The sequence below is a fragment of the Oryx dammah genome, unplaced genomic scaffold (genome assembly GCF_014754425.2).
Source record: "Oryx dammah isolate SB20612 unplaced genomic scaffold, SCBI_Odam_1.1 HiC_scaffold_19, whole genome shotgun sequence".
NCBI classification, from domain to species: Eukaryota; Metazoa; Chordata; class Mammalia; order Artiodactyla; family Bovidae; genus Oryx; species Oryx dammah.
Genome location: NW_024070203.1, coordinates 33,796,644 through 33,824,507, shown reverse-complemented (window position 1 = coordinate 33,824,507; position 27,864 = coordinate 33,796,644). Strand labels below are relative to the sequence as shown.

The 27,864-nt window shown below is 43.2% G+C and overlaps 1 protein-coding gene and 1 non-coding gene across 2 annotated transcripts; one reads left to right on the top strand and one right to left on the bottom strand.

Moving 5' to 3' along the window:
• The first annotated feature begins 192 nt into the window (after positions 1–192).
• Positions 193–27,217, top strand: OPRK1 (opioid receptor kappa 1). Its single transcript, XM_040261216.1, has 3 exons — positions 193–449; positions 16,353–16,705; positions 26,593–27,217. Exons 1-3 carry the CDS (start codon positions 193–195, stop codon positions 27,123–27,125), a joined length of 1,143 nt encoding a protein of 380 aa, XP_040117150.1. The 3' UTR covers positions 27,126–27,217.
• On the bottom strand, positions 8,869–8,940 carry TRNAC-ACA. The gene has a single exon. It is a non-coding gene; the product is annotated as a tRNA-Cys (tRNA).
• Positions 27,218–27,864: the final 647 nt, after the last annotated feature.

Genomic DNA, 27,864 nt, shown 5'->3' with positions numbered 1-27,864 from the left:
AGAGAGAGGTCCGCGCCCCTGTGCCTCCCCGGGGTCTTCCGGCCGGGGTGGGTATCAGCGGGTCCCAGGCCCCTGCACCTCCGCGCTCGCGCGCTGGTTCGGACGCGGCCAAAGTTCGCCTCCCGGGTCCAGTCGGTTCTCTTGCCCCCGCAGGTGCCGCCTGTCCTTGTCCCACTGCCGCAGCCGCCGGACATGGAGCCCCCAGTCCAGATCTTCCGCGGTGAGCCGGGCCCCACCTGCTCCCCGAGCACCTGCCTGCCCCCCAACGGCAGCGGCTGGTTCCCGGGCTGGGCAGAGCCGGACGGTAACAGCAGCGCGGGCTCGGAGGACGTGCTGCTGGAGCCGGCTCACATCTCCCCGGTCATCCTGGTCATCATCACGGCCGTCTACTCCGTGGTGTTCGTCGTGGGCTTGGTGGGCAATTCGCTGGTCATGTTCGTGATCATCCGGTGAGCGCAGGGTCCTGGCGCTACAGTGGCCGCAGCTGGAGGGAGGATCGGGCTGGTCACCAGGACGCGGGTTGGGACGCCAGCCGGGTAGTGGGGACCCCATTCCGTCCGGGCTCCGGAGAGGTTCAGGGGGCGGCCTCTTCGAAGTGAGATTTCCTGGGAGACATTTTGCTGTGGGACTGCGAGGTTCTCACAGGACGAATCCAAGCGACCAGAGGTGACTTGAAGGTTTAAGAGTGACCCTCCCCTGGGCCCCAAATTCCTGCAGAAGGCCCTTCGGATGGAGATAATGGGGTGTCCCTGCAAGAGACAAAGTCAGTGTCTCCTGGGAAGGAAACTAGTCCAACTGCCTGGCCTTTTGCCTGATTGCCTGCACCAGTTTGGAGCACTTTGTTTTGCCCTTGCAAATATTTCTTAAGATAAAATTCATGCCCACTCAATGCCCTGAAGAGAATTCAGGATTTCCTGTGACTCATCAGAATGGTGTTATAGTTTATGAAGCAAATCTAGTATACTGTTTAGGTATCCACATGTGAGCCTTGTAGTACTGACATGCCATCTTATTTGTTTAGAATGCCAGTCACTTTGGTACCTAAACCATCTAGTATTTGTCTCCTAAAGTATGGGTGCTGGAGGTTTCCAAAAATTGTTTTGCTTTTTATCTCCCACCATGGGAACTGGAACTTTCTTTTTATTGTTCTTTGTGGGCGCATTGAAGTCAGCTTCCAATAATAAATACCTAAATATCTGCATATATGCTAATTTTCTAGAAAGTGAAGTGATTTGTATTTTGGCCTCTCATAACAAAGGAAACAAGAAAAAAACAGAAATCCTACCATTGTCTGGATACCCTTTGAGAAATTTCCCTTTCTGGGAGACTTCATGGTTTTCAGCTGCACATTTGAGAGTGAATACGAAGATGAGACGTTCCTGTGTATAAAGGAAGGTGCAAGTCACTCTGCTTAGAGGCATAGAAAGGATGAACTTTAAAAAAAAATCTTGACTTTAGTTTTGAAACATGCTCTTTATTTATTGTGAACTTTAAAGACATATCTGCAGTAGCATGAATCTTTCAAATACCTGTTTCCTTTCTCTCTCTCTCTCTGACTTGGGAATGTCACCACTTTTATCCTCATCTGTGCTACAGAACTGAAAACCATCTTTTAAGCCTCCAAATACATATTATAAAGCTCTTTTCACCTACAATTAGTGTCTCTAGCTTGGTGACCTTGCTTTCCACAATTGCTTATTGCCTTCCACTGGACTTCTATCAGTGATGAGTACAGGCTACTGAAGTAATATTTTACAAGCAAATTGTTCTTTCAAATCATTAGTAATTGCAGGGCTACTCTCCATTAGAGAGAAGATTATAGTAACCAAGAGAAAAGAAAGGACAGCTGTACTCTAAACTATAATTAAAATTTCTAGGAGATCTTTGCTACAGAGGCTGTTGTTTTATAATAAAACATTGTTACAGAGAAAGGGGATGTCAGGAGTAAACCCACTCTGTTCCTGCTCCATCATACTTAAGTGCTTGAGTGAAACAGATACATCTTACTGTCACTTGAAAGAGAACTTGAAGTTTTGAGTTTGAGAGGGCTTTTTAAGTTGCTCTACAACTCTTTGTATAGCCCTGCAGTCTAGGATTAAAAAGAATAAAGAATCCTAAAATATGTGAAAAGATAACTCCATGGGGAGCATTATACATGTCAGAAAGAAAGAAGAATCACTGTAGATTGACTAGAATTTTCAAGATAAATACAAAAATACATATAAATATAAGCTAAATATGTCTATCTCAAAGACATCCAAGACTAAAGTTTGTGAAAAGGGGATAAATTCAGCTAAAAATACAAAAAGAGTTATAAAGTTCATGTAATAATATTATACATCTGCCCACTACATTTGATAGTAAATGAGGAGTGAAGAGTTCTATTATCATCTTGGAAAGCCAAATATCGAAACAATAGTTGGCTTAAATCTATAGCAAACAGCATTAAGAAGCATTTAGAATTTGTTTAGACTGATACAGGGCCAGAGAATTGAAAAATAAAACCTCAGAAGAAAACTTGATGGATGGGTTTATTTTGCTAAGGAGAAGAAAGGACTAAAGGTTGGAGCCAGGCATCAGACGCAGTGTGCTCATCAGAACTCAGAGCAGAACAAGAGGGTGGAGTTCAAGTGAGGCTTTTGTGATTGACCTTGGCTGAGCAGTGTCACTTGAAAAGATGGAGGATCACTTTTGAAAAGGATATTATTTTAAAATATTGAACATGCCAAAGGCTCCTGGTTGAATCATCTAGGAAATCACCCTAGAGATGGAATTTAGATGCTCGGATGGCAGGGCAGGTGCAGGTCTGGGATGGCCATCTCAGACCTGGGAGGACGTGAGGGTTGTGGAAGAAGCATCGACTGCTTGTAGACCTGCCTTATCAATGGCTTTTCTCCCTTCAGCACCTGGAATGTCATCCAGTATCTTCTGAAGATCATCTAATGTTTCAAGGATTTTCCTCCTTTAATGTGTAGCAACTACTATAGTTGCTCAATGTTAGGATTCTGTAACCTTTCACTGTGAACACCTTAAAATTTAAGCACTGCAGCCTCCCTCTCTCCAGGTATAGGGGTTTGTGGTCTTGGCTCAGGAAGGTCTTACCTCAACCCTTGATTCAAGTCCTTGGGTCCCACCAACACCTTGGGGTGCCCATCCTCAGGGTCCTAACCCCGTGTTCTCTTCACCTCTCCTGTGCAGGTCACCTGCAGTGAATGCTATGATGCCCACCCAGCCCACGCCTGGGACATTGCCAGGCAGCCCCATCTCTGATACCTTATATTCCATTTCCCACCCTAACCACAACTTCCAACACATATGGCTGTCTCCTCTCTTGGTGAAAACGATTAACATTTAATGAACACCTAATATATGCCAGGCTGGTAAAGCTGTGTGGTGGTTGGTGGTTTAGTTGCTAAGTTGTGTCCAACTCTTGTGACCCCATGGACTGTAGCCAGACAGACTCCTCTGTCCATGGGATTCTCCAGGCAAGAATACTGGAGTGGGTTGACATTTTCTTCTCCAAGGGATCTTCCCAACCCAGGGATCAAACCTGCATCTCTTGTGTCTCCTGCTTTGGCAGGAGGATTCTTTACCACTGGAGCCATCTGGAAAGCCCATGGGTATGTTTCCCCATACCCATTTAATAGATTATGTTCCCTTAGCTAACGTCCTTTCTTCCTCCTATCTGTCTTGGGTAAACCTCTTGGAGGAATAACCCCTGCCCATCGCTTTGGTGTCGTCCATCTGTTCTTCAATCAGGGCACTTGAGTTTCCTCCCTGATGCTCCTCTCTCGGACGTGTAGGTCTCATGTCCCAGGTGATGTCTCAGGCTGGCTGTCCCTCAAAGTCCATGGGGATTCAACATGCTGGACCAGTCTCACCTTCTCCTTGACTTCCTTCCACACACACTGGGTTTCTCGTCAACTCCATCACAGTCTCCTCTTCCCTGACGTGTCCTAAATAATTGTCTTTTCCTGAGACTTCTTAGCTTTCTTTGCACTCTCTTCATGTTAGTCAGGATTCAGCCAGAAAAGCAGAACCAGTAGGGAATGTGTGTGTGTGGAGGGGTTTACTACAAAGACTTGGCTTAGGTGATCGTGGGGCTGGCCAGTCATGTCTGTAGCCCTGAGGGTAGGTGTCAGGAGAGGCAGAACGCACTTCCAAGGTGGAATCTCTTCTTTCTCAGGGAAGCTGTATGCCCTGTAGTTAAGACCCTTCGACTAATTAGACCAGGCCCACCCAGGTACTCTAGGATCATCTTCTTTGTTTAAGATCAACTGATAATGGACTTTAACCACATCTAAAAACACCTTCAGAGTAGCATCTTGGTGAGTGTTTGAGTATTTGAAGACTGTAGCCTGGCCAAGATGGCTCATCAAACTGACCATCACTCTTGATGGTATTATCCATTCTTGTGGCTATAACTGTCAGGGAAATTCTGAACTGTCCTAAACCTGTGTATCTCTCTTCCACTTATTCATCCCTACTTCAGACTCATCTGCCCTCCCTCATTCTGGATGGTTCTATAGGATTGTCTTGTAGGTTTCTCAGATTTCTAGTGAATCTGCCTTGCTAAGGCTGTCATAACAAGGACCTCAGATGGGGTGGCTTAAACAACAAAATTCTGTTCTCTGCTTACAGTTCTAGAGGCTGGAAGTCCAAGATCAAGGTGCTGGCAGGTTTGGTTCCTCCTGAGTGTCCCTGCTTGCAGGTGACTGCCTTTTCACCATGTCCTCATGTGGTCATCCTTCTGTGTGGAAATTCCTACTCTCTGTATCCTGATCTCTTCTTATAAGGACACTTGCCAAGTGGGATCAGTCAGTTCAGTCACTCAGTCATGTCCAACTCTTTGTGACCCCATGAATTGCAGCACGCCAGGCCTCCCTGTCCATCACCAACTCCCAGAGTTCACTCAGACTCAATTCCATTGAGTCAGTGATATCATCCAGCCATCTCATCCTCTGTCGTCCCCTTCTCCTCCTGCCCCCAATCCCTCCCCAAATCAGAGTCTTCTCCAATGAGTCAACTCTTCCATGAGGTGGCCAAAGTACTGGAGTTTCAGTTTTAGCATCATTCTTTCCAAAGAAATCCCAGGGCTTATCTCCTTCAGAATGGACTGGTTGGATCTCCTTGCAGTCCAAGGGACTCTCAAGAGTCTTCTCCAACACCACAGTTCAAAAGCATCAATTCTTCGGTGCTCAGCTTTCTTCACAGTCCAACTCTCACATCCATACATGAGCACTGGAAAAACCATAGCCTTGACTAGACGGACCTTTGTTGGAAAAGTAATGTCTCTACTTTTCAATATTCTATCTAGATTGGTCACAACTTTTCTTCCAAAGAGTGAGTGTCTTTTAATTTCATGGCTGCAGTCACCATCTGCAGTGATTTTGGAGCCCCCAAAAATAAAGTCTGCCACTGTTTCCACTGTTTCCCCATCTATTTCCCATGAAGTGATGGGACCGGGGGCCATGATCTTCGTTTTCTGACTGTTGAGCTTTAAACTAACTTTTTCACTCTATTCTTTCACTTTCATCAAGAGGCTTTTTAGTTCCTCTTCACTTTCTGCCATAAGGGTGGTGTCATCTGCATTTCTCCTGGCAATCTTGATTCTAGCCTGTGCGTCTTTCAGCCCAGTATTTCTCATGATGTACTCTGCATATAAGTTAAATAAGCAGGGTGACAATATACAGCCTTGACATACTCTTTTTCCTATTTGGAACCAGTCTGTTGTTCCATGTCCAGTTCTAACTGTTGCTTCCTGACCTGCATATAGGTTTCTCAAGAGGCAGGTCAAGTGGTCTGGTATTCCCATCTCTCTCAGAATTTTCCACAGTTTATTGTGGTCCACACAGTCAAAGGCTTTGGCATAGTCAATAAAGCAGAAATAGATGTTTTTCTGGAACTCTCTTGCTTTTTCCACGATCCAGTGGATGTTGGCAATTTGATCTCTGATTCCTCTGCCTTTTCTAAAACCATCTTGAACATCTGGAAGTTCATGGTTCATGTATAGCTGAAGCCTGGCTTGGAGAATTTTGAGCATGACTTTACTAGCGTGTGAAATGATTGCAATTGTGCAGTAGTTGGAGCATTCTTTTGCAATGCCTTTCTTTGGGATTGGAATGAAAACTGTCCTTTTCCAGTCCTGTGGCCACTGCTGAGTTTTCCAAATTTGCTGGCATTTTGAGTGCAGCACTTTCACAGCATCATCTTTCAGCTCAATCTGAAACAGCTCAATTGGAATTCCATCACCTCCACTAGCTTTGTTTGTAGTGATGCTTTCTAAGGCCGACTTGACTTCACATTCCAGGATGTCTGGCTCTAGCTGAGTGATCACACCAACGTGATTATCTTGGTTGTGAAGATCTTTTTTGTACAGTTCTTCTGTGTATTCTTGCCACCTCTTCTTAATATCTTCTGCTTCTCTCCATACCATTTCTGTCCTTTATCAAGCCCATATTTGCATGAAATGTTCCCTTGGTGTCTCTAATTTTCTTGAAGAGATCTCTAGTCTTTCCCATTCTGTTGTTTTCCTCTATTTCTTTGCATTGATCTCTGAGGAAGGCTTTCTTATCTCTCCTTGCTGTTCTTTGGAACTCTGCATTCAGATGCTTGTATCTTTCCTTTGCTCGTTTGCTTTTCACTTCTCTTGTTTTCACAGCTATTTGTAAGGCCTTCTCAGACAGCCATTTCGCTTTTTTGCATTTCTTCTCCATGGGGATGATCTTGATCCCTGTCTGCTGTACAATGTCACAAACCTCATTCCGTAGTTCATCAGGCACTCTATCTATCAGATCTAGGCCCTTAAATCTATTTCTCACTCCCACTGTATAATCATAAGGGATTTGATTTAGGTCATACCTGAATGGTCTAGTGGTTTTCCCTACTTTCTTCAATTTAAGTCTGAATTTAGCAATAAGGAGTTCATGATCTGAGCCACAGTCAGCTCCTGGTCTTGTTTTTGTTGACTGTATAGAGCTTCTCCATCTTTGGCTGCAAAGAATATAATCAGTCTGATTTTGGTGTTGACCATTTGGTGATGTCCATGTGTAGAGTCTTCTCTTGTGTTGTTGGAAGAGGCTGTTTGCTATGACCAGTGCATTTTCTTGGCAAAACTCTATTAGTCTTTGCCCTGCTTCATTCCGCATTCCAAGGTCAAATTTGCCTGTTACTCCAGGTGTTTTTTGACTTCCTACTTTTGCATTCCAGTCCCCTATAATGAAAAGGACATCTTTTTTGGGTGTTAGTTCTAAAAGGTCTTGTAGGTCTTCATAGAACTGTTCAACTTCAGCTTCTTCAGCATTACTGGTTGGGGCATAGACTTGGATTACCGTGATATTGAATGGTTTGCCTTGGAAACGACCCCATTTTACCTTAATTTTACCTCATTTCATCTCTTTGTTCTCAGTCCCGTCTGTTGTGTGCAACTCTTTTTGACTATGAACTGTAGCCTGCCAGGCTCCTCTGTTTATGGGATTCTCCAGGCAAGAATACTGAAGAGGGTATTTTTCTTTGTTTGTTTAATTTAAAGAAAAGCTTTACTCTTATAAAGGTATGTTTCTTTTTAAATTTAATGTAAGGATAGTGTTAGTCACTCAGTCATGTCTGACTCTTTCTGACCCCATGGACTCTTTGCTACCCCATGGCCTGCTAGGCTCCTCTGTCCATGGAATTCTCCAGGCAAGAATATTAGAGTGGATTGCCATTCCCTTCTCCAGAAAATATAAGGATAAGCAAGGAAAAATTATTAGAAAAAATTACAGGAATCAGAAAATTATTTGGTCCTTGATCTTATAAGTTGTGCCTTTTCTTATTAGTTTTCATTAATTCTTTGCTATCACAATAATGACACAATAAAGGGATGAGTCTTCTGGTGACTTTGTCTCACTCGTAGAAGACTTCGGCTTCCCTATAATTCAGCCTGGGCAGTGTTGGAATATCCCCAAAGGGGTAACTTTGGGAGCCGACTTAGGTCATGTCACCTGATGACGTGCAGGGAGATATGAGAGGAAAGGCAGAGGTGTGTAGTCGTCATTAACTATTCACTGCTTCCTGTTCAACTGCAGGCTTACCTTAGGCTTTGATTAGAAAAAAATGAGTATGTTGTAATTTATCCTGGTCCTCTCTTGGAATCAGTGCTCAACATTTCCTTTAAAGCAAGCATAGGAAAAATAATTTCAGAAATTATTTTCAGAGGAGCCTATCTTGAATGTCCCAAAGTAATTTTACTGTTTGACAAGCTCTTAAAAGAGAAAATTGGCTTCACTGCCACTGTTTACATGGATTAGCTAAATGAGATTATTTTCTTCTGTGTGGGACATGTGGTCACGGAAGCCCAAATCTTCATGGAGCTATTTCAGAGATCAGAGACTGCACGGTTACTTAAAAAGAAAGGAAGGAGGAAAGGAGTAAGGAGGGGAGGGAGGGAGAAAGAAAGGGAAAGAAAAAAAAAAACAAGAAAAAATAAAAAGAAAGAGAAAAACAAGCAATGTGGTTATCAGGTACAGAGCTCCTAAGATTTAACAGACTCAGGCAAAGTGGTAGTCTTCAAAATCACTTTTGGATGCTGTTGCCGACACAGTTTTTTTGGCGTCCATCTTAGAGTTATTTTTAGGAGGGACTGACTTCTCACTGGGAACTGGCAACTTCTATCCATTTTCTGCCCAGTGATGTCTTTGGGTAGCAGGCAGCATCTTCATGAGAACTGGGAAGTTGGCATCTCCTTCTCCCTAGATTAACCTGTGAAGTTGCTCAGTCGTGTCCGACTTTTTGCGACTTCATGGACTGTAGCCTACTAGGCTCCTCTGTCCATGTAGTTTTCCAGGCAAGAGTACTGGAGTGGGTTGCCATTTCCTTCTCCAGGAGATCTTCCCAACCCAGGGATTGAACCTGGGTCTCCTGCATTGTAGGCAGATGCTTTACCGTCTGAGCCACCAGGGAAGTCCATGATTAACCTGTGGAGACACTCAATTGTTGCTGCCCTGCTCCGTGGGAGATGTGCCTCTGTGCTCAGCTAAAAACCTAAAATCGTATGTCTGCAGGATGGTTTCCTTTCTAAGATTTGGCTTCTGTGTTTCAGAGGTAGAAGGTTTTGCAGGCTTTATAAAATACCTGGTTAACAAAAGATGGTTTCAGAATAACACTCATGTATTCCTCAACAGAAAATCAGCCAGTGTATTTTGTTTCTCTCTCTCTTTGGTTGGAATGCTGGCTTATATCTTAAATAAGGAAGACTTACATGAGAAGAATGGATTTTAGGAGTGGGGATAATGTAGTAAAAGGCTTACGCCTTTTTATTTAACTCACTCCACTGACCAAGCAAGTCAGCATTTAAATGAAAAATGAGAAAAACATAAAACAAGTGGATGAATTGAGATACCCCAAAGGAATTGATCTGAGGTTGAGCAGGGAAGCCTTCAGACTAAGCATGGCTGGAGTTACATGCCTTTAGAGATAGGCTGTAACAATCAGAGCAGTTTTCCGAGATTCTGTGGAATATTAATTCTTCTAAGTTCAGAGCACAACTCTAAACTCTGCTTTGCTGTGTTGCTTTCCACCTAATGCAGGGGGTTCTTCCTTCCCACAGAAGACAGAGCAGGAGAGTGACCTTGTTGCCTCTGGGTGGCGCCCTGTGGCTCACCTTAGCTAGGTCAGTTTTCTGTATTAAAATGGGAAAATAATTCCAGAAGTCTGCATACGTCTAGGTATCCAGAGAGTTGTACACTAGGAAACACTGCATCAGTCATTTGAGATTCGTATTAATAGTTTTCTACCTGCTGGTGTTGTTTAGTCGCTAAGTCGTGTCCCACTCTTTGAGAGCCCATGGACTAGAGTCCACCAGGCTCCTCTGTCCATGGGCTTTCGCAGGCAAGAGTACTGGAGTGGGTTGCTGTGTTCTTCGTGAGAAACACTCACCCTGTGTGCACTGCTGGACACACTGGACAGTACCTCCTGGGGAACAGGGCTGTGGCTCCAGGGAGGGGAGCAGTTGCTGGGGCCCGGGCTAAGGCAGGGAAAGCACTGCTTTAGCACTGCTTCCTCCCCTGCCCCACAGCACCCTCGAGGACAGCCCACCAGGATCTGAGGAGGTGTCTGCCTTCTGACTGCACCTCACTGCCAGCCTGGTACCTGCAGTCCCAGGAGTTGAGGCTGGGGTACACCCCGCCCCTCCTCTGTTCTCCTCAGCTTTTGCTCAGCTTGTGGTACAGTTTCAAGGGCCTGATACCTACATGAATACGATGCCTTTAGGATACTATCAATTGAAGCTATTTCAAAGTCAGATCATTGGAGAAACAGCAGCCCAATTTCCCCCTTTTTTTTTAAATCACAAGCTACTGCCCTTTAGTAAAGAACCATAGTTTCAGTGGTAAACAATCTAAAAGGATGTTTAGCCAATTCATTGAGATGAACTGGAAATATCTGGATAATTTAATGAAGCAAACTTATTATATTTTTTAAAAAAGTTCCCCTGAGAATTTGCATCGATACAGCTGTCACGTCTGGCGATATTACTTTTTCAAATTTTGTTTATTTAGCCAGGTCCCATGGTATGTGGGATCTTGGTTCCCTGTCCAGGGATTGAACCCACGCCCCCTGCATTGGAAGCACAGAGTCGTAACTACTGGACCACCGGGGAAGTCCCCAATGTCTGGTTATTTTAAACATAAAATCTAGAATACTGTGTATCTGGAAAACATGCCCAAGAGGATGAATACATTATACAGAGAAAAGATGCTGAAGCCCACTCTCACTGTGCTGTTCCCCCATCACTGGTTAAAGAGGGGTGCCTCCTCCCTGGGCCTGCAAAGCCTCCCCTTCCTGAGTTTGGTGTTCAGGCCTTGCGTCTCTTGGTCCAGCCCCGGCTTGTGGGGTAGCGGCCAGCTGCCTGTGGGGCAGGTTACACTGATGTTTTCACCAGATCAGCGTTTGTTCAGGTGCTTTCTGATGGCGATTAGGTCTTTGCTGTATTAAAGGAGTCTCTTCAGATAATTGGCCAGTAGGGTGTTTGCTTTTTTGTGATGTTGAAGCCGAGATTCTGTGTCTACTCAGAAGGCTCACATTTTTCTTTCCCATGGTCTCTCGAATTTGAGATCACTTGCTTCCTCTTCCCTGAGTTCCCTCTCCTGAAAACCACGGGCATTGCTCATGGACAAGCTGAAACACCGTCATCTGCGTGATGGCCTTTGTCTCCCGACGGGTCACATGCTGTATTTTATGTTGATACTCCCTTCTGGCTCAGGCCCTGCCTCCTCATGTCAGATGCTTCCTGCCCTCACAAGGTACAGTTAACCACACTTACCAGAATGTCTTTCAATCTTTAGCTGCTGGAAGGAGTGGAATTCCGAGTATCCTGTCATTTCTCTGGTACAATTTCTGACTCCTTAAGAAACTTTGGAATATGGCCCTGAATTCCTTTACTTATTAGAGATTAGATTCTCCTCCTGCCCTGAATCTTTCCCAGCGTCAGTGTCTTTTCCAGTGAGTCAGTTCTTCCCATCAGGTAGTCTATTCTTCTAGTTTGTGTTACAATCTTGACTCAATTAATTTAGAAGATCCTGGGGGCAGGATCTGTGTAAACTTGTTTTTCAGTCGCCTCGGTGTCCAGGCTGCTGCTGGGTATGGAGCAGGTGCTGAGACTTGGTGTTGGAATGATGAGAAGATGTGGCCGGGGAGGGAGCATGAGCCGGCTGAAGACGTAGAGAGGATGTCAGCCTGGTGGACAAGGGTAGGGACGAGCCACAAAGTACCGAACTCCACAAACCCGAGAACGTGTCTGTGTTTAAAGATATATGGTGATTAGCCACCAAGATTAGGGGTTTATTATGCTGCACCAAAGCTAAAAAGCAGCTCCTGATTTAAAAAGCCTCATTTAAATTTAAGGAAGAACACTGGGGCAGCACACCTCAATAGTAAGGGATAGTAAGGCTCCAAGAATGAAGTCTCACTGGGATTGTCTGCACCGGGCAGGTGCAGGGCAGGACAGAAGCTGTGAGCCTGCGGTATCACAAGGTCAGTTCCTCCTGTGAGAGCCAGGCTCTCCTAAAATCTCTGCCTGGTGATAGGTTCTGAGTCAGTTTCTCCTGCGAGAGCCTTGCTCTCCTAGAATCTCTACTTGGTGACACTGGTTCCTGAGAGCGCCACAGATTCCTTTGTTCCCCTCGATATCACACCAGCTGTGATATGGCTGCCAGTTTAGAAGCCACTCAACAAATCTCTCTTGACGAGGACCATGCTAGGAAGATCTTGAGTTCATGTGTGATGGGGAGATTCTAAGCTCCTGGGGAACACCATCCATGACCTTGCCCTGTGCTGACTTCCTCGTGGCTGGCACCCTGGGCTCCCTCCTGATCCTCTTCCTGGCCTGCTTCCCGCATCCCACCGTTGTTTCCAGGTTTGTGACGCTGGCAAGTTTAGCGGGTACAGCCTACACACTGCTCTCTTAATGCCACACGCTCCTGTAGCGTGTACACCAAAAAGTGCAGCCGCCCGCTGCCAACCCACCCCCAGTTGCTCCACACAAGCCAAGAATTCCCACTCAGACAGTGCCATTTTACTTGAAAGACTTGTGAGTCTTTGTCAGGCAGCATGGATGAAATGGAAAGTGATTTCCTATCTGATCCTGGTGAGAAAGCTTACTCGTTTATTTCCACCAGCAGACAGATAATAATTGAAATAACACATGCTGTTCTGTTTTGGTTCAATGCAAACAATACCCATACCCAGGGGCTCAACCAGTTTGTCTTTGAGATTGGGGGAAGGTCTTAAAATCCTGTGTTCACTGGATCCAATCCAGAGGAGCACATAAAACACTTAATATATATTCCTTGTACTCATAGCCTGTTGTTAATACTTGTACCTGTTGAGTTCTCCTTTTCAGGGTTGTAGCCTTGTAAGCACATGTCTTCCAGAGCCCTGGAGTGGGAGCTGAGACCTGCTGCCTCCTCCTCGTCCTCCCACAGGGCCCCTCCCTCTCTGACACTAGAAAAATCAATTTACTCTCCTGAGTCTTTCTTCAGCCATGTTAGGGAAAAGGCGTACATCCCCTGGGCCACTCGAAGAGCGGTTGTTGTGAAAATAAAATAGGATATGTGGAAGTAAAATACTGGGTGGGTTTTGTAAGTTATGAAGTGCTGCAGAGATACCAGAATGTGGGCATGAGCTCAAATCCCTGGGTCTGAGTTCCTGCAGTGCCTCTTCTAACCATGCGACTCTTGAGACATTTAAAGCCTCCTGTGGTTCTCAGTGCCTCGTTTCTAGAGTGAGGATGCTGGTACCCACCAGCATCACTTTCAGGACTGGGCGGGATACGGCACGTGGAGCGCACAGCAGAGTGTGCCATAGGGAATGTTCGGGGACAAACGGTTGTTACGATCACTATCAGGAGCACGGTCCGCCCCACGCCTAGACATCAGGTGTCGGCAGATGCAAGGCTGTCAATGGCAGGGGCTGCCAGCGTCTCCCTCCATCCCTGCAGACACCTCTGGCCCTCGGGCTGTAACAGAGAGCCCCACAGGGAGTGTATGGGCAGAGCTTGTTTCTTGGGGAGCACCAGCTTCTGCTGCAATTAGTTTAATTGCGATACAGATGTCTTTGTTGCTGGTAGTCATCTGTCTCATTCTGAGATCTGATGACAGGGTTTGAACTTTTTGAAAGTTCAAGCCTTAAGCAATTTCACACATCTAATAAAAATATTTTTGAAAAGCTCAGGGCAAGTTATCATCCAGTATTTTTTGACTACCTAAAAGACACATATGCTGTTTTATTGTAACTCATGTGTCTTTCCATTCATGGTGTGCTAGCACGTAAGGTTGCAGGCTTCATTTTTACTTTTATCTTTCCTATTCAAGCTGAAATGGGTAAATACCACCAGAGGTGTTAACTACAAACTGTGTTCCCTTCTGCTTCCTCTGGTAACTGGTAGTTTCCACCCATATTAGAGCAAGGAGAGGAGCTGGAAGCATGCGATAAATTCCAGACAAAATCCAGATCAGGTGCCTTCCCTTGGTTATCTCAGGACCACTCTGAGATAATGTTTCCCATTCCAGGGTGGGGAAACTGAAACTCAGGGTTTTTAGTGACCTCTCCAAAGTCTGTCTGTTGGAGGGAAAACTAAGGACTAGAACCCAGGTCCACCTAAATGTGTAAGGCAGAGAACATCAGTCTCACTTCCTAAAGATAGAGGAGAATATCACGTTACAAAACATTAGAGCAGAAGTCACAGGTGTTGCTGGCTCAAGTCGTTGCTAGTATTAGGGATTGAAAGAGTAAGAGGCTGGGTTGTAAGATGCATTTTTCAAACATAAAACCATATTTTTAAGAAGACAGTATTTGAACATATAATGTTCCCTAGTGGCTCACGTGGTAAAGAATCTGCCTGCCATGCAGGAGACCTGGGTTCAGTCCCTGGGTTGGGAAGATTCCGTGGAGAAGGGAATGGCATCCTACTCTAGTGTTCTGCCTGGAGAATCCCATGGACAGAGGAGCCTGGTGGGCTACAGTCCATGGGGTCACAAAGAGTCAGACACGACTGAGCGACAAACACCCTCCTACACTATTCATAGGACTCTAAATGGGTGTAAGCACTGTGAATAATGGTACAGATTTTCCTTAAAAATTAGAGCTACCGTATGATCCTGCAATCTCACTCCTGGGCAGATATCTGAAGAAAACTCTAATTTGAAGAGATACATGTACCTCAGCGTTCGTAGTAGCACTATTTATAATAGGTAAGACATAGAAGCAACCTAAATGTCCACTGACAGATGAATGGATAAAGAAGAAATGGTTTATATAAACAATGGAATATTACTCAGGCATTAAAAAAAAGACAGCACAGACACAATGATCAGCACATACCACTGATAATACTTTATACTCCAAGCAGAAGTCATTTTCTGTAATCAGCTCCTTACAAATAACCTTCGATTAAACTCAGGGCCCTAATACGGAAAAAAGTCTGGCTCCTTGAAGATACATGGGACATGGTTGAATTAATTGTGATTAGGTCCACAACCCTGAGGTGTGTAGAAAATCATTTCTCTGTGGATTTCCTCACCATATCTTAGCATCTGGCTTCAGAAAACCTGCTGAGGTAGTCTGGAACATTTCCTGCCCTATAGATCCCCGAGGAAGCATTCTCTAAGTAAAACAATCTTATTAATTCAGTTTTAGTAGAAGAGGCAATTGTTCTAAACTTCATGTGAAAATGGAAAGAAGTAATTTGGGCTTAAAGGCCATCTTTCTGACTTATTTTGAAATTTTCTGTTCCCTCAGTTGGAAGATGAAACAAATTGTGTGCTTTATAAACCTCCCAAGATGAAAGTGAAAGGAACAGATTTATTTCTCACATACCATACCAGATTATGTTTCATACTATATTATGTATAAGAGAACTCAGCCTGTCATTTTTTTTTTTTTACATAACATATTTAAAATTAAAAGGTGTGGGTCACTGGTTAAAAAAATCTGCACTTAGTTGTGCTGTGGTCGTTGAAATGGAATTATTTAAAAAATAAAAAACCATTTAGATTTTCAAAAGACATAATTACCATGACTGATTTCTCAAAGTAACCTTAAGGAAAAGTTGGGTATGTTTTATCTTTGTTTTACATAGTGGGGGAAAAAAAGCATTAAAAAATAATGAAAGCCAAGCAATCTTGTGTAGGATTAAAATGTTAGTCACAAAATAAAGACCTATATGACACACAAGTTTGTTGACAAGATCTATATGTACATTTATCCATTTGTCTATCTATTCTCGTTTCTTTTGTTGTTGTTGTTTTTAGTTGCTAAGTCATTTCCAACTCTTTGTGACCCCAGGGACTGTAGCCTGCCAGACTCTTGTGTCCATGGGGTTTCACAGGCAAGAATACTGGAGTGGGTTGCCATTTCCTCCCCCAGGGGTTCTTCCTGACCCAGGGATTGAACTCGCATCTCCTGCATTGGCAGGCAGATTCTTTACCACTGAGCCACCAGGGAAGCCTGCTTGTTTCTTGTGCTGTTGTTCAGTCCCTAAGTCACGTCCGATTCTTTGCAACCCCAGGCACTGCAGTATACCAAGCTTCCCTGTCCTTCACTATCTCCCAGAGTTTGCGCAAACGCATATCAATTTAGTCAGTGATTGTCCAACTCATTTCTTTACCCTTTTACAATTAAATAGATTTTGGAACAAAGCACTAGAATAAAAGCTTAATAAAGTTGGAAATATTTGCCCATTTTTCTACTGCCCCTAATGTCTGGATGATAAGTACATAAAGAATAAGTGGATGAAACATTCAGTAATCCAGAGAAACATTTACCTCATGAGTATGGCATGAAGATGGAAAGAAATGATCTTGTTTCTTGTCTTTTAGATACACAAAGATGAAGACAGCAACCAACATCTATATCTTCAACCTGGCTTTGGCAGATGCACTGGTGACCACAACTATGCCCTTCCAGAGCACGGTCTATTTGATGAACTCCTGGCCCTTTGGGGACGTGCTGTGCAAGGTGGTCATCTCCATCGACTATTACAACATGTTCACAAGCATCTTCACCTTAACCATGATGAGTGTGGACCGTTACATCGCCGTGTGCCACCCCGTCAAGGCTCTTGACTTCCGCACACCCCTGAAGGCAAAGATCATCAACATCTGTATTTGGATCCTGTCTTCATCTGTTGGCATCTCTGCCATAGTCCTTGGAGGAACCAAAGTTAGGGAAGGTAAGGATGGCTGTTTCCATTAAAAAAAAAAAAGACTCTGTGATTTATTTTGTCCTTGTTCATAAAATAAAAAAAAATAATTGGAGTATAGCTGATTTATTGAAAAATTATTGAAGTGTGGTGTAGTTTCAGGTGTACAGAAATGTGATTCAGCTACATTATTTCATTTTTAGAATGTAGCTTCTAGTTATACAAACTCTTAATCACTAGGAGTCAGACACGACTGAGTGACTTCACTTTCACTTTCCACTTTCATGCATTGGAGAAGGAAATGGCAACCCACTCCATTGTTCTTGCCTGGAAGATCCCAGGGACAGGAGCCTGGTGGGCTGCTGTCTATGGGGTCACACAGAGTTGGACACGACTGAAGCGACTTAGCAGCAGCAGGACTCATGTATAGAAGAAAAGCCAAAAGCCAACAGAAATATAATGCCTAAATTCATGGAAAATGAGAAAGAAAACAATTTGCATTCCTTCCTTTGTCTAACACAAGATGCGATGATGACATGGCCAGAACACAGACACCATCCTATCCCCTACTTAGAAAGTGCTTATGGAACCTGGAGGGGTGAGGACAAAGTAAGGAAACACAGGCATGCGGATTTTTTAAAATACAATTTTGTCACATCCTGGCAATTCTAAGATATACTTCGCTCCTCTTTTTCCTCCCTGAAAAGGGTCCTAAGTCATTAAAGTCATAGGCTGCCTCTTCACTCTTTTTCCTAAGGGGTTAATTTCCATGGCAACTTTATTTGGTGGTGGTTGTTGTTCAGTCACTAAGTTATGTTCAGCTCTTTTGCGACCCTATGGACTGCAGCGTGTCAGGCTCCTCTGTCCATGGAATTCTCCAGGCAAGAGTATTGGAGTGGGTTGCTATTTCTTTCTGCAGTGGATCTTCCCAACCCAGGAATCAAATCCATGTCTCCTGCATTGGCAGGCGGGTTCTTTGCCACTGAGCCCACAGGGAAGCCTTCTTCTGAAGGTAAGTCATTCAAAATCAGGTTCACAATGGATGATAGTACAGATGAGCAAAGCCATCAAACTTTGGACTCATTGCTTTTCACCCCATGCAAACAGGACTTGATGTTTTCCCTGTATTTCCAGGACAGTGCTTCTGACTCTGGGATGCATGTTAGAATCACCTGGAAGTCTACCTTTAGAAAAGCTCTGCTGCCTGGATCCCTCTCTGGAGGGTTGAGTTTAATTGATCTGAGGCACAGTCTGGGTGTCAAGAGTTTTAAGATTTCCCCAGATGACTCTGACGTACAGCCAAGGCGAGAACTTCTGCTCTAGGAATTTAGCTTTACTAGTGAAAGATAAAGCTATGAAAATATGTTTGTTTTGATATAAATTCACTGGGGTGAGGGGAGCTATTTATTGCTTTCAGTTCAGTTCAATTCAGTCCCTAGTCGTGTCCGACTCTTTGCAACCCATGAATTGCAGCACGCCAGGCCTCCCTGTCCATCACCAACTCCCAGAGTTCACTCAGACTCACGTCCATCGAGTCGGTGATGCCATCCAGCCATCTCATCCTCGGTCGTCCCCTTCTCCTCCTGCCCCCAATCCCTCCCAGCATCAGAGTCTTTTCCAATGAGTCAACTCTTCGCATGAGGTGGCCAAAGTACTGGAGTTTCAGCTTTAGCATCATTCCTTCCAAAGAACACTCAGGGCTGATCTCCTTTAGAATGGACTGGTTGGATCTCCTTGCAGTCCAAGGGACTCTCAAGAGTCTTCTCCAACGCCACAGTTCAAAAGCATCAGTTCTTTGGTGCTCAGCCTTCTTCACAGTCCAACTCTCACATCCATACATGACCACAGGAAAAACCATAGCCTTGACGAGACAGACCTTTGTTGGCAAAGTAATGTCTCTGCTTTTGAATATGCTATCTAGGTTGGTCATAACTTTCCTTCCAAGGAGTAAGCGTCTTTTAATTTCATGGCTGCAGTCACCATCTGCAGTGATTTTGGAGCCCCCCAAAATAAAGTCTGACCTGTTTCTACTGTTTCCCCATCTATTTCCCGTCAAGTGATGGGACCAGATGCCATGATCTTCGTTTTCTGAATGTTGAGCTTTAAGCCAACTTTTTCACTCTCCTCTTTCACTTTCATCAAGAGGCTTTTTAGTTCCTCTTCACTTTCTGCCATAAGGGTGGTGTCATCTCCATTTTTGAGGTGATTGATATTTCTCCCAGCAACCTTGATTCCAGCTTGTGCTCTTCCAGCCCGGCGTTTCCCATAATGTACTCTGCGTATAAGTTAAATAAGCAGGGTGACAATATACAGCCTTGATGTACTCCTTTTCCTATTTGGAACTAGTCTGTTGTTCCATGTCCAGTAGCAGGTATCTAAATGCTCCAGGTTATGAGAGAGGTTCATGATACCTGTGAGTACAGATAAGCAGAGACTTTCCAGGTCGTAGTGAAAAGGCAGGTGCTAAAACCATAGCTTCTCCTGCATGGTACACATTTTTAAATGAAGCATAATCTTTTTCCTTTTAAAATGAATTTACAATGTAAATACCGCAGATGTTAAGCTATCAGTACAGTACACACAGGCAAAGTCATATCCGACTCTTTGTGACCGCATGGACTGTAGCCCACCAGGCTCCTCTGTCCATGGAATTCTCTAGGCAAGAATACTGGAGTAGGTTGCCACTCCCTTCTCCAGGGAATCTTCCGGAGATCAAACCCAGGATCTCCTGCGTTGCAAGCAGATTCTTTACTACCTGAGCCACCAAGAAAGCCCTTTAACACAGAGGCAAAGGAGCCACAGTGGACCCCTAAAACCTGTAAAATCATTCTCCTGTTCCTTTAATCCAAGATATAAAGAAGTTTCCTATCTAACATCTCTTTTCTGTTGAAGGAAATCTGATAGATTTTCCCGTCAAAACCTATTATTCTTTCTTAAGTTCAAGCTGGTTGGCTCCCCATTAAGTATCCAAGTGATTTGTTTAGACAAAAATGAAGTGAAGGTGGCTATGAGCTCAGATGTCAGCTATACATTTGTTTACCTGCTCTGTTAAAGCATATTTTAAACCATTCTGCATAGTATGTCAGGTTATAGGCTGCTCTTGTATCATTTCTTGAATACATTTCTAAATTCTTATTATGATTAAGCCACTATTACAGTCACTGCTGGATTATACAAGGATAACAACAATCGCATAGAACAAAAGAGCAGAACTGAAGAGTTTTAAAGCCCCACATAAGAGTTATATCCCTTCCCTTTGCCAATCAGTAGCTGAGAAAGGTTTAGGTCCTATGTAACCATCTGTGAGCTTATCTGAAAAACTGTAATCTAGACATATGGGCAGTACAAGAAAGGAGAGTTAATCCTGTTATGGTATAGGTTCAACCTAAACTCAAGGACAGCACTGGTAAAAATTACAGCTGCGATAATTTAATAAATTTTAAGAAATGCCAAGCTTTACTAGAGAAGAACTTTAAAATATGATTAATTCCACTAATTACATCACAATATTATTAATTTAATTACTGCTGCTGCTTCTGCTGCTAAGTCGCTTCAGTTGTGTCCGACTCTGTGTGACCCCATAGATGGCAGCCCACTAGGCTCCTCTGTCCCTGGGATTCTCCAGGCAAGAACACTGGAGTGGGTTGCCATTTCCTTCTCCAGTGCATGAAAGTGAAAAGTGAAAGTGAAGTCACTCGGTCGTGCCCGACTCTTAGCGACCCCATGGACTGCAGCCTACCAGGCTCCTCCGTCCATGGGATTTTCCAGGCAAGAGTACTATTTAGTATTAATTACATTAATATGATTAATGGATATGAATTTGAGCAAACTCCGGGAGACAATGGAAGACAATGGAAGACACAGGTGTGCTGCAGTCCATGGGGTTGCAGAGAGTCGAGCATGACTTAGCAACTGAACAACAGCAACAACAATTACACATAGGATTTTGCTTCTTCATGCACACAACACATGAAATAAAATTGCAGGAAACTCTTCTGAGCCTTAGGGGTTGGTGTGTAATAACTTAGGTTCAAAAGGAGATGCTCCATGAATGTGAGAAAACTGGGGTTAATAATAAAAGAAGAGAGATGGTTTTTCCCAGGGCAAATAAAGAATTGATTTTTACATTTCACGTTATACCTGTTGACTTAACCACTACTCCTGTAATTGTTGTCAGAAAATGACATTCTCGAGGAATTGGGTTTCAATTAGGGTTTTGAGAGGAAATAAAGATAGATGCAGGTTTTCCTGGAAGGAGTTGCTGTAGATGAACGTGTGCAGATGTGATGGGAGAAAAGATGCACCAATGTCAGCAGAGGATTAGTTTTTGTGCAGCGAAGAGGAGGAAGTGAGAGAAAACTAGTCTTGTAGGAGGGCTCCATCCTTTCTATGAGTCTTTTATTCTGTAAAGCACACTTATATTATGTGATGAGAGACTGTCTCCAGACCCGCTAGCCTGCTCATTGTGGTGTGCTGCAACACATGCGTGTCCAGACCCCTGGCAGACAGAGAAGAGTCCTTTAGGCCATCTCCATGCTCTTGAGGCAGAGCTGACTGGCATTGGTGGTTCATAGACTCACATTTGTGGAGAAAGCTCGCTGAAAGGAGCTAGGTGTCAGTGCATTAGAACACAGCCACCTGGACAGGAAGTCTCAACCAATGCATCTTAAATGCTTGGATGCATCCATCTGGCACCTGACTTTTCTCGTAAGGAGGCTTTTCTTTAGCCCCAATCTCTGTATCTGTTATTGGTCTATTCAGACCAATGTCTGTGTCTTCAGATTCAGTATGGTCGGTTGTATGTTTCTAGAAGTTTATCTGTTTCTTCTGAGTTGTTCAATTTGTTGGCATATAATTGTTTAGTGTCACCTTTTGTGATCCCTTGTATTTCTGTGTTATCAGTTGTAATGTCTCTTCTTTCATTTATATTAATAATTTTACTTATTTGAGTCTTCTCTCCTTTTTTCTTAGTGTAGCTGATGTTTTGTTATTTTTATCTTTAAAAAAAACAGCTGTTTTTCTATTGTTTTCCTGGTCTCTATTAATTATTTCTGATTCATTCTTTCTCATTTCTTTCCTTCTATTAACTTTGGGCTTCGTTTGTTCCTTAATATGTAAAGTTAGGTTCTTTATTTGAGATCTTACTTTTTTCTTCATGTAGCTGTTTGTCATTATAAACTTCTCTCAGAACTGCTTTTGCTACATCCCATCAGTTTTGGTATATTGTATTTCTTTTTCATTCATCTGAAGCAATTTTTTAATTTCCCTTTTGATTTCTGTTTCCACTCCTAGGTTTTTAAGACTGTGTTGTTTAATTTCTACATATTTGTGAATTTTCCTTTTTTTCCTGTCATTGGTATCTATTTTCATGTGGTCAGAAAAAATACTTGATATGATTTTGATCTTCTTAATTTGTTAAGACTTGCTCCATGTCCTAACATATGATGTGTGTGTATATACATATATACATATACATACATATATATATATACTGTAGACTATTTCATGCACATTTAAGAAGAATTTGTCTTCTGCTGCTCTTGAGTGAAATGTTTTGTGGATGTCTGTTAAGTTCATTTTATTTTTAATTTTTTCAAATCTGCCATTTCTTTATTGATTTTCTATCTGGATTATTTGCCCATTGTTGAAAGTGTGATATTTTATTCCTCTACAATTACTGTGTTTCTATCTATGTCTCCCTTTAGTTCTGTGTATATATCCTTTGTATATTCGAGTATTCCAATGTTGGGTGCATCGTTCAGTCACTAAATCACTACTTAAATGATTTAAATCATTAAACATTTTTCAGTTCCTACTGCATGCAAAAGAAAGCTAATCCTCAGAGCTAAAAGATGTCCCCAAATTAAACATCAGCCCTTATGTTGCCTTGATTATCTTATCAGATTACTCTTCCATAATGACTACTGCACTGAGTCCATATTTTCAAGGATTTCCATGTGGTATTCATTTGTTTATTTAACAATTTATTCTCCTCAAACACCATATGTTCCTGCCTCCTTGTGTGGCAGGAATTGAATATTATTCAAGGCAGACTGGGTCCCTACCCTAAGATAGTTTACATTCTGGATAGAGAGAAAAACATTGGGAAAGGCAACATATTATTACAAAGAGCTACTGTCTGCTTTCTCTCTGGCTTCTGTCTTTGAATAATGATAAAAAATACAATGAGTATAGTATGCTGCTGCTACTGCTAAGTGGCTTCAGTCGAGTCCGACTCTGTGCGACCCCATAGATGGCAGCCCAACCAGGCTCCTCTGTCCCTGGGATTTTCCAGGCAAGAATACTGGAGTGGGTTGCCATTTCCTTCTCCAGAGTATAGTTTATTTTTTTTTAATTTATTTATTTATTTTTAATTTTTACTTTACAATTCTGTATTGGTTTTGGCATAGATTGACATGAATCCACCACAGGTGTACATGCGTTCCCAAACATGAGCCCCCCTCCCACTCCCCTCCCCACAACAGAGAGTATAGTTTAGAGGGAGAATACAAATTTCAGAGAAGAGGACTGTTCAAATGGATCTGCCTCTGTATAAATGTCTTTTTTACAATTTTATTTACTAATTTTTGGCTGTGCTGGGTCCTCATTGCTATGTGGGCTTTTGTCTAGTTGTGGCAAGCAGGGGCCATTCTCTAGATGCTGTGCACAGGCTTCTCTTTGTGGTGGTTTCTTTTGTTGCTGAGCACAGGCTCTAGGGCAAGGAGTCTTTAGTAGCTGCAGCTCCTGGGCTCTAGAGCACAGGCTCCGTAGCTGTGGTGCAAAGGCTTAGTTGCTCTGCAGCATGTGGAATCTTCCCGGATCGGGGATTGAACCCATCTCTCCTTATTGGCAGGTGGATTCTTTACCATCCAGCCACCATGGAAACTCTGTATAAATGTCTTTAAAGTGACATTCAAGCTGAAGTCAACCACAAGAAAGACACTGTTGGAATACACAGAATTTAAGCAGGAAAGAAAAAAAAAACTTCAAAGAAGCCAGATTGCAATGTGCCATCCTAAAAAGTTGTTAAATAAATACATTTTGAACTATGATAATAGTGGTGAATTTTTTTAAAGGTGATTTTAATTGTTCTTATTCCCATAAATACTAAAGCAAAGACTAAGAGAGATGCTTGTTTGTTTCTTTTAGTCTTCCTAGTAGTAGTATTTAGGACAAGAGCTTTTTAGGGAGTCAAAAATTATAAGTTAATCTGGGAGTTTTCATTTACTATTGGAAGGTTTGATCTGGTATTTAGTTGATAAAAATGTCTCTGAAATAGTCATCTTCATTAACTGGCTGCTGTGATTATATTCTTTGTGTTTTAAAGCATGTCTAACTGAAATTCCAAGATAGATTTTGTTTTACAAAGGGATATATGATTCAGTTCAGTTCAGTCGCTCAGTCGTGTCTGACTCTTTGCGACCCCATGAATTGCACACACCTGCCCATCACCAACTCCCGGAGTTCACTCAGACTCACGTCCATCGAGTCCGTGATGCCATCCAGCCATCTCATCCTCTGTCGTCCCCTTCTCCTCCTGCCCCCAATCCCTCCCAGCATCAGAGTCTTTTCCAATGAGTCAACTCTTTGCATGAGGTGGCCAAAGTACTGGAGTTTCAGCTTTAGCATCATTCCTTCCAAAGAAATCCCAGGGTTGATCTCCTTCAGAATGGATTGGTTGGATCTCCTTGTAGTCCAAGGGACTCTCAAGAGTCTTCTCCAACACCACAGTTCAAAAGCATCAATTCTTCAGCGCTCAGCCTTCTTCACAGTCCAACTCTCATATCCATACATGACCACAGGAAAAACCATGGCCTTGATGAGACGGACCTTAGTCGGCAAAGTAATGTCTTTGCTTTTGAATATGCTATCTAGGTTGGTCATAACTTTCCTTCCAAGGAGTAAGTGTCTTTTAATTTCATGGCTGCAGTCACCATCTGCAGTGATTTTGGAGCCCCAAAAAATAAAGTCTGCCACTGTTTCCACTGTTTCCCCATCTATTTCCCATGAAGTGATGGGACCAGATGCCATGATCTTCGTTTTCTGAATGTTGAGCTTTAAGCCAACAACTTTTTCACTCTCCTCTTTCACTTTCAAAGAGGCTTTTTAGTTCCTCTTCACTTTCTGCCATAAGGGTGCTGTCATCTGCATATCTGAGGTGATTGAGATTTCTCCCAGCAATGTTGATTCCAGCTTGTATTTCTTCCAGTCCAGCATTTCTCATGATTTACTCTGCATAGAAGTTAAATAAGCAGGGTGACAATATACAGCCTTGACATACTCCGTTTCCTATTTGAAACCAGTCTGTTGTTCCATGTCCAGTTCTAACTGTTGCTTCCTGGCCTGCATACAGATTTCTCAAGAGGCAGGTCAGGTGGTCTGGTATTCCCATCTCTTTCAGAATTTTCCACAGTTTATTGTGGTCCACACAGTCAAAGGCTTTGGGATAGTCAATAAAGCAGAAATAGATGTTTTTCTGGAACTCTTTTGCTTTTTCCATGATCCAGCGGATGTTGGCAATTTGATCTCTGGTTCCTCTGCCTTTTCTAAAACCAGCTTGAACATCTGGAAGTTCATGGTTCACGTATTGCTGAAGCCTGGCTTGGAGAATTTTGAACATTACTATATATGATTAGGAGCACATTAAGATGTTTTAGAAAACATGATTAATAGAGCTGTTTCACTGCTTGAAAAATATCCTTGTGCTATTTTTGAAGCAGATTTTCCAATGTCAGAAGACACGCTTTCATTATAAAAAACTACAGCTTAGTATCATTCATTGTTTCTTTATCTGTAAAGAAGAATCAGGGCAAAAAGAATTTAGCCTGCTCTGGGCTCACTGGCTAGAGCTTGGGGAGGGTAGGTGGCCTCTGGGAAAATATTATAAAAGGTACTTCTCCTGAGTCTCTGCTCTTTCTAATATGGTCACTCCAAAGAGAATGCTGTCCAGCAAAGAACAGCAGAGCAAAATAAAGTCATTTTCTAAGTAATCATATATTTGTTTTCCCTGTTACATAGTCACCGTATTTGTTTTCCCTGTTACATAGTCACCGTTGGCAAAAGTAAAAAATGTGTCTGATTCGTGAATTTCCTTGAAGATGATAATACTGACTCTCTTCTTCCTCCTCCCCTTTCTTCTGTTTCCTTTCGTTTCCTTTCCTCCTCCTCCTTCTCTTTCTTCTTCAAAAGTTTCCTCTCATGTTTCAGCAATGCTTTTAATCACATTGACCACCACTGGTTCTATTAAATCACAGCAGCTGGGTGGTATTTAGACAAATTTTGTTTACATGCTTATGGACCTACATAGTGATTTCCTGTAAACCACTTAAGGTTTTTCTGACAAGTTGGCTTTTGTTAAGTCGAATGGCTGGTTTTGCAATATTTTATCATTTATTGCAGATAGGAGAAGGAAATGGCAATCCACTCCAGTATTCTTTCTTGGAGAATCTCATGGGGGCTACAGCCTCGTGGGCTACAGTCCGTGGGTCGCAAGAGTCCAACACAACTTAGTGACTAAACTACCACTAGCTTTTATTGCCAGAGCCTTAGATCTGGGAGAATTGTTAATACATGGGTATGCAAGTAAGTACTCCTGCCGTAAATTAACAGTGTTGGTCTCCTGAAAATAGTCGGCATCAAACCAGCCTCCACAACTAGATAATTAGTACTTCTGGATAATCTTATTTACTCTATAGCAGTGTGTTTGTTACCAGTGAATGGTAACATTTCTGACTTCATTGTTCTTTGTGTGAAAAAAAGGATGGTTAATACACACGGCCCTCATTCCTAGCTTGGTGATCAGCTTCAGGTAATATCACCTGGCCATAATTGGACCTTTGTAATGAAAGGTATTGAAATCCACATTTGAAACCCTTGGCTAACGGATTTCCGTTTTGTGGCTTTGTTCCCTCCTGCAGACATGGAAGTCATCGAATGCTCCCTACAGTTCCCGGATGACGACTACTCCTGGTGGGACCTGTTCATGAAGGTCTGTGTCTTCGTCTTCGCCTTCGTCATCCCCGTTCTCATTATCATTGTCTGCTACACCCTCATGATCCTGCGCTTAAAGAGCGTCCGCCTCCTCTCCGGCTCGCGAGAGAAAGACCGCAACCTGCGGCGGATCACCAGGCTCGTGCTGGTGGTGGTGGCGGTCTTCGTCGTCTGCTGGACCCCCATCCACATTTTCATCCTTGTGGAGGCCCTGGGGAGCACCGCCCACAGCACGGCTGCCCTCTCCAGCTACTATTTCTGCATCGCCCTGGGCTACACCAACAGCAGCCTGAACCCCATTCTCTACGCCTTCCTTGACGAAAACTTCAAGCGGTGTTTCCGGGACTTCTGCTTTCCCATTAAGATGAGGATGGAGCGCCAGAGCACAAGCAGGGTCAGAAATACCGTTCAGGATCCTGCCTATGTGAGGGAGGTTGATGGGGTAAATAAACCAGTATGACTAGTCGTGGAGATGTCCTCTTATAGTCCTCCGGGTAGAGAACAGTTCAATGATCTAGGATTAACTCAGATTACTACCGCAGTCTGAGATGGAAAGGGAGAAATTTTAACAAACTTTTAGAAATCTTGTGGTTCTGAAATCGCAAGATACAGGCTGCGTTAGCGACTCAGGTTGGTGGAAACATCAGGGCCCTGGGGATGGAGCACAGGAGATCAGAGCGAGCAGACGCAGCCCCTTCGAGGGCAGAGAAGCGGTGCTGGCTCCCAGTTCCTTTGATGAACCAAGAAATAAGCCTTTTTCTTCTGGTTCCCTACCTTTAATTCAGGACCCATTCTGCTGAGATTTTCCTAAGCAATGTGGTGTTCAAAGCTCTATTTAGGAGAAAGAAAAATGCAGTGATTTCAGAGCTTTGTGGCTCTCCAGTCCAGACACAACTTCAGACAGCAATGACCTCGGTAAGAAGAAGACCCGTGTCCGGGGCCCTGCCCAGCTCACTTTATGCCAAGTGGACATGCATTTCCTACAGCTGCAGGGTGAGGATTTCAGCTTAAGACTCCACCCCTGGGGTGTCTGCTGTTCACGTGTAGCAGAAAATTATCCTGATGTTTACGAAGTTATTTAAATATACAAAAGGTATTTTCCGACATCGTTTAATTTCTTGAAAACTATGGTTGGTTTGTTTCTAGCATGCTCTTCAGACAGATAACCTCATGATAAAGCATGTCCTGTTGTTAAGAGA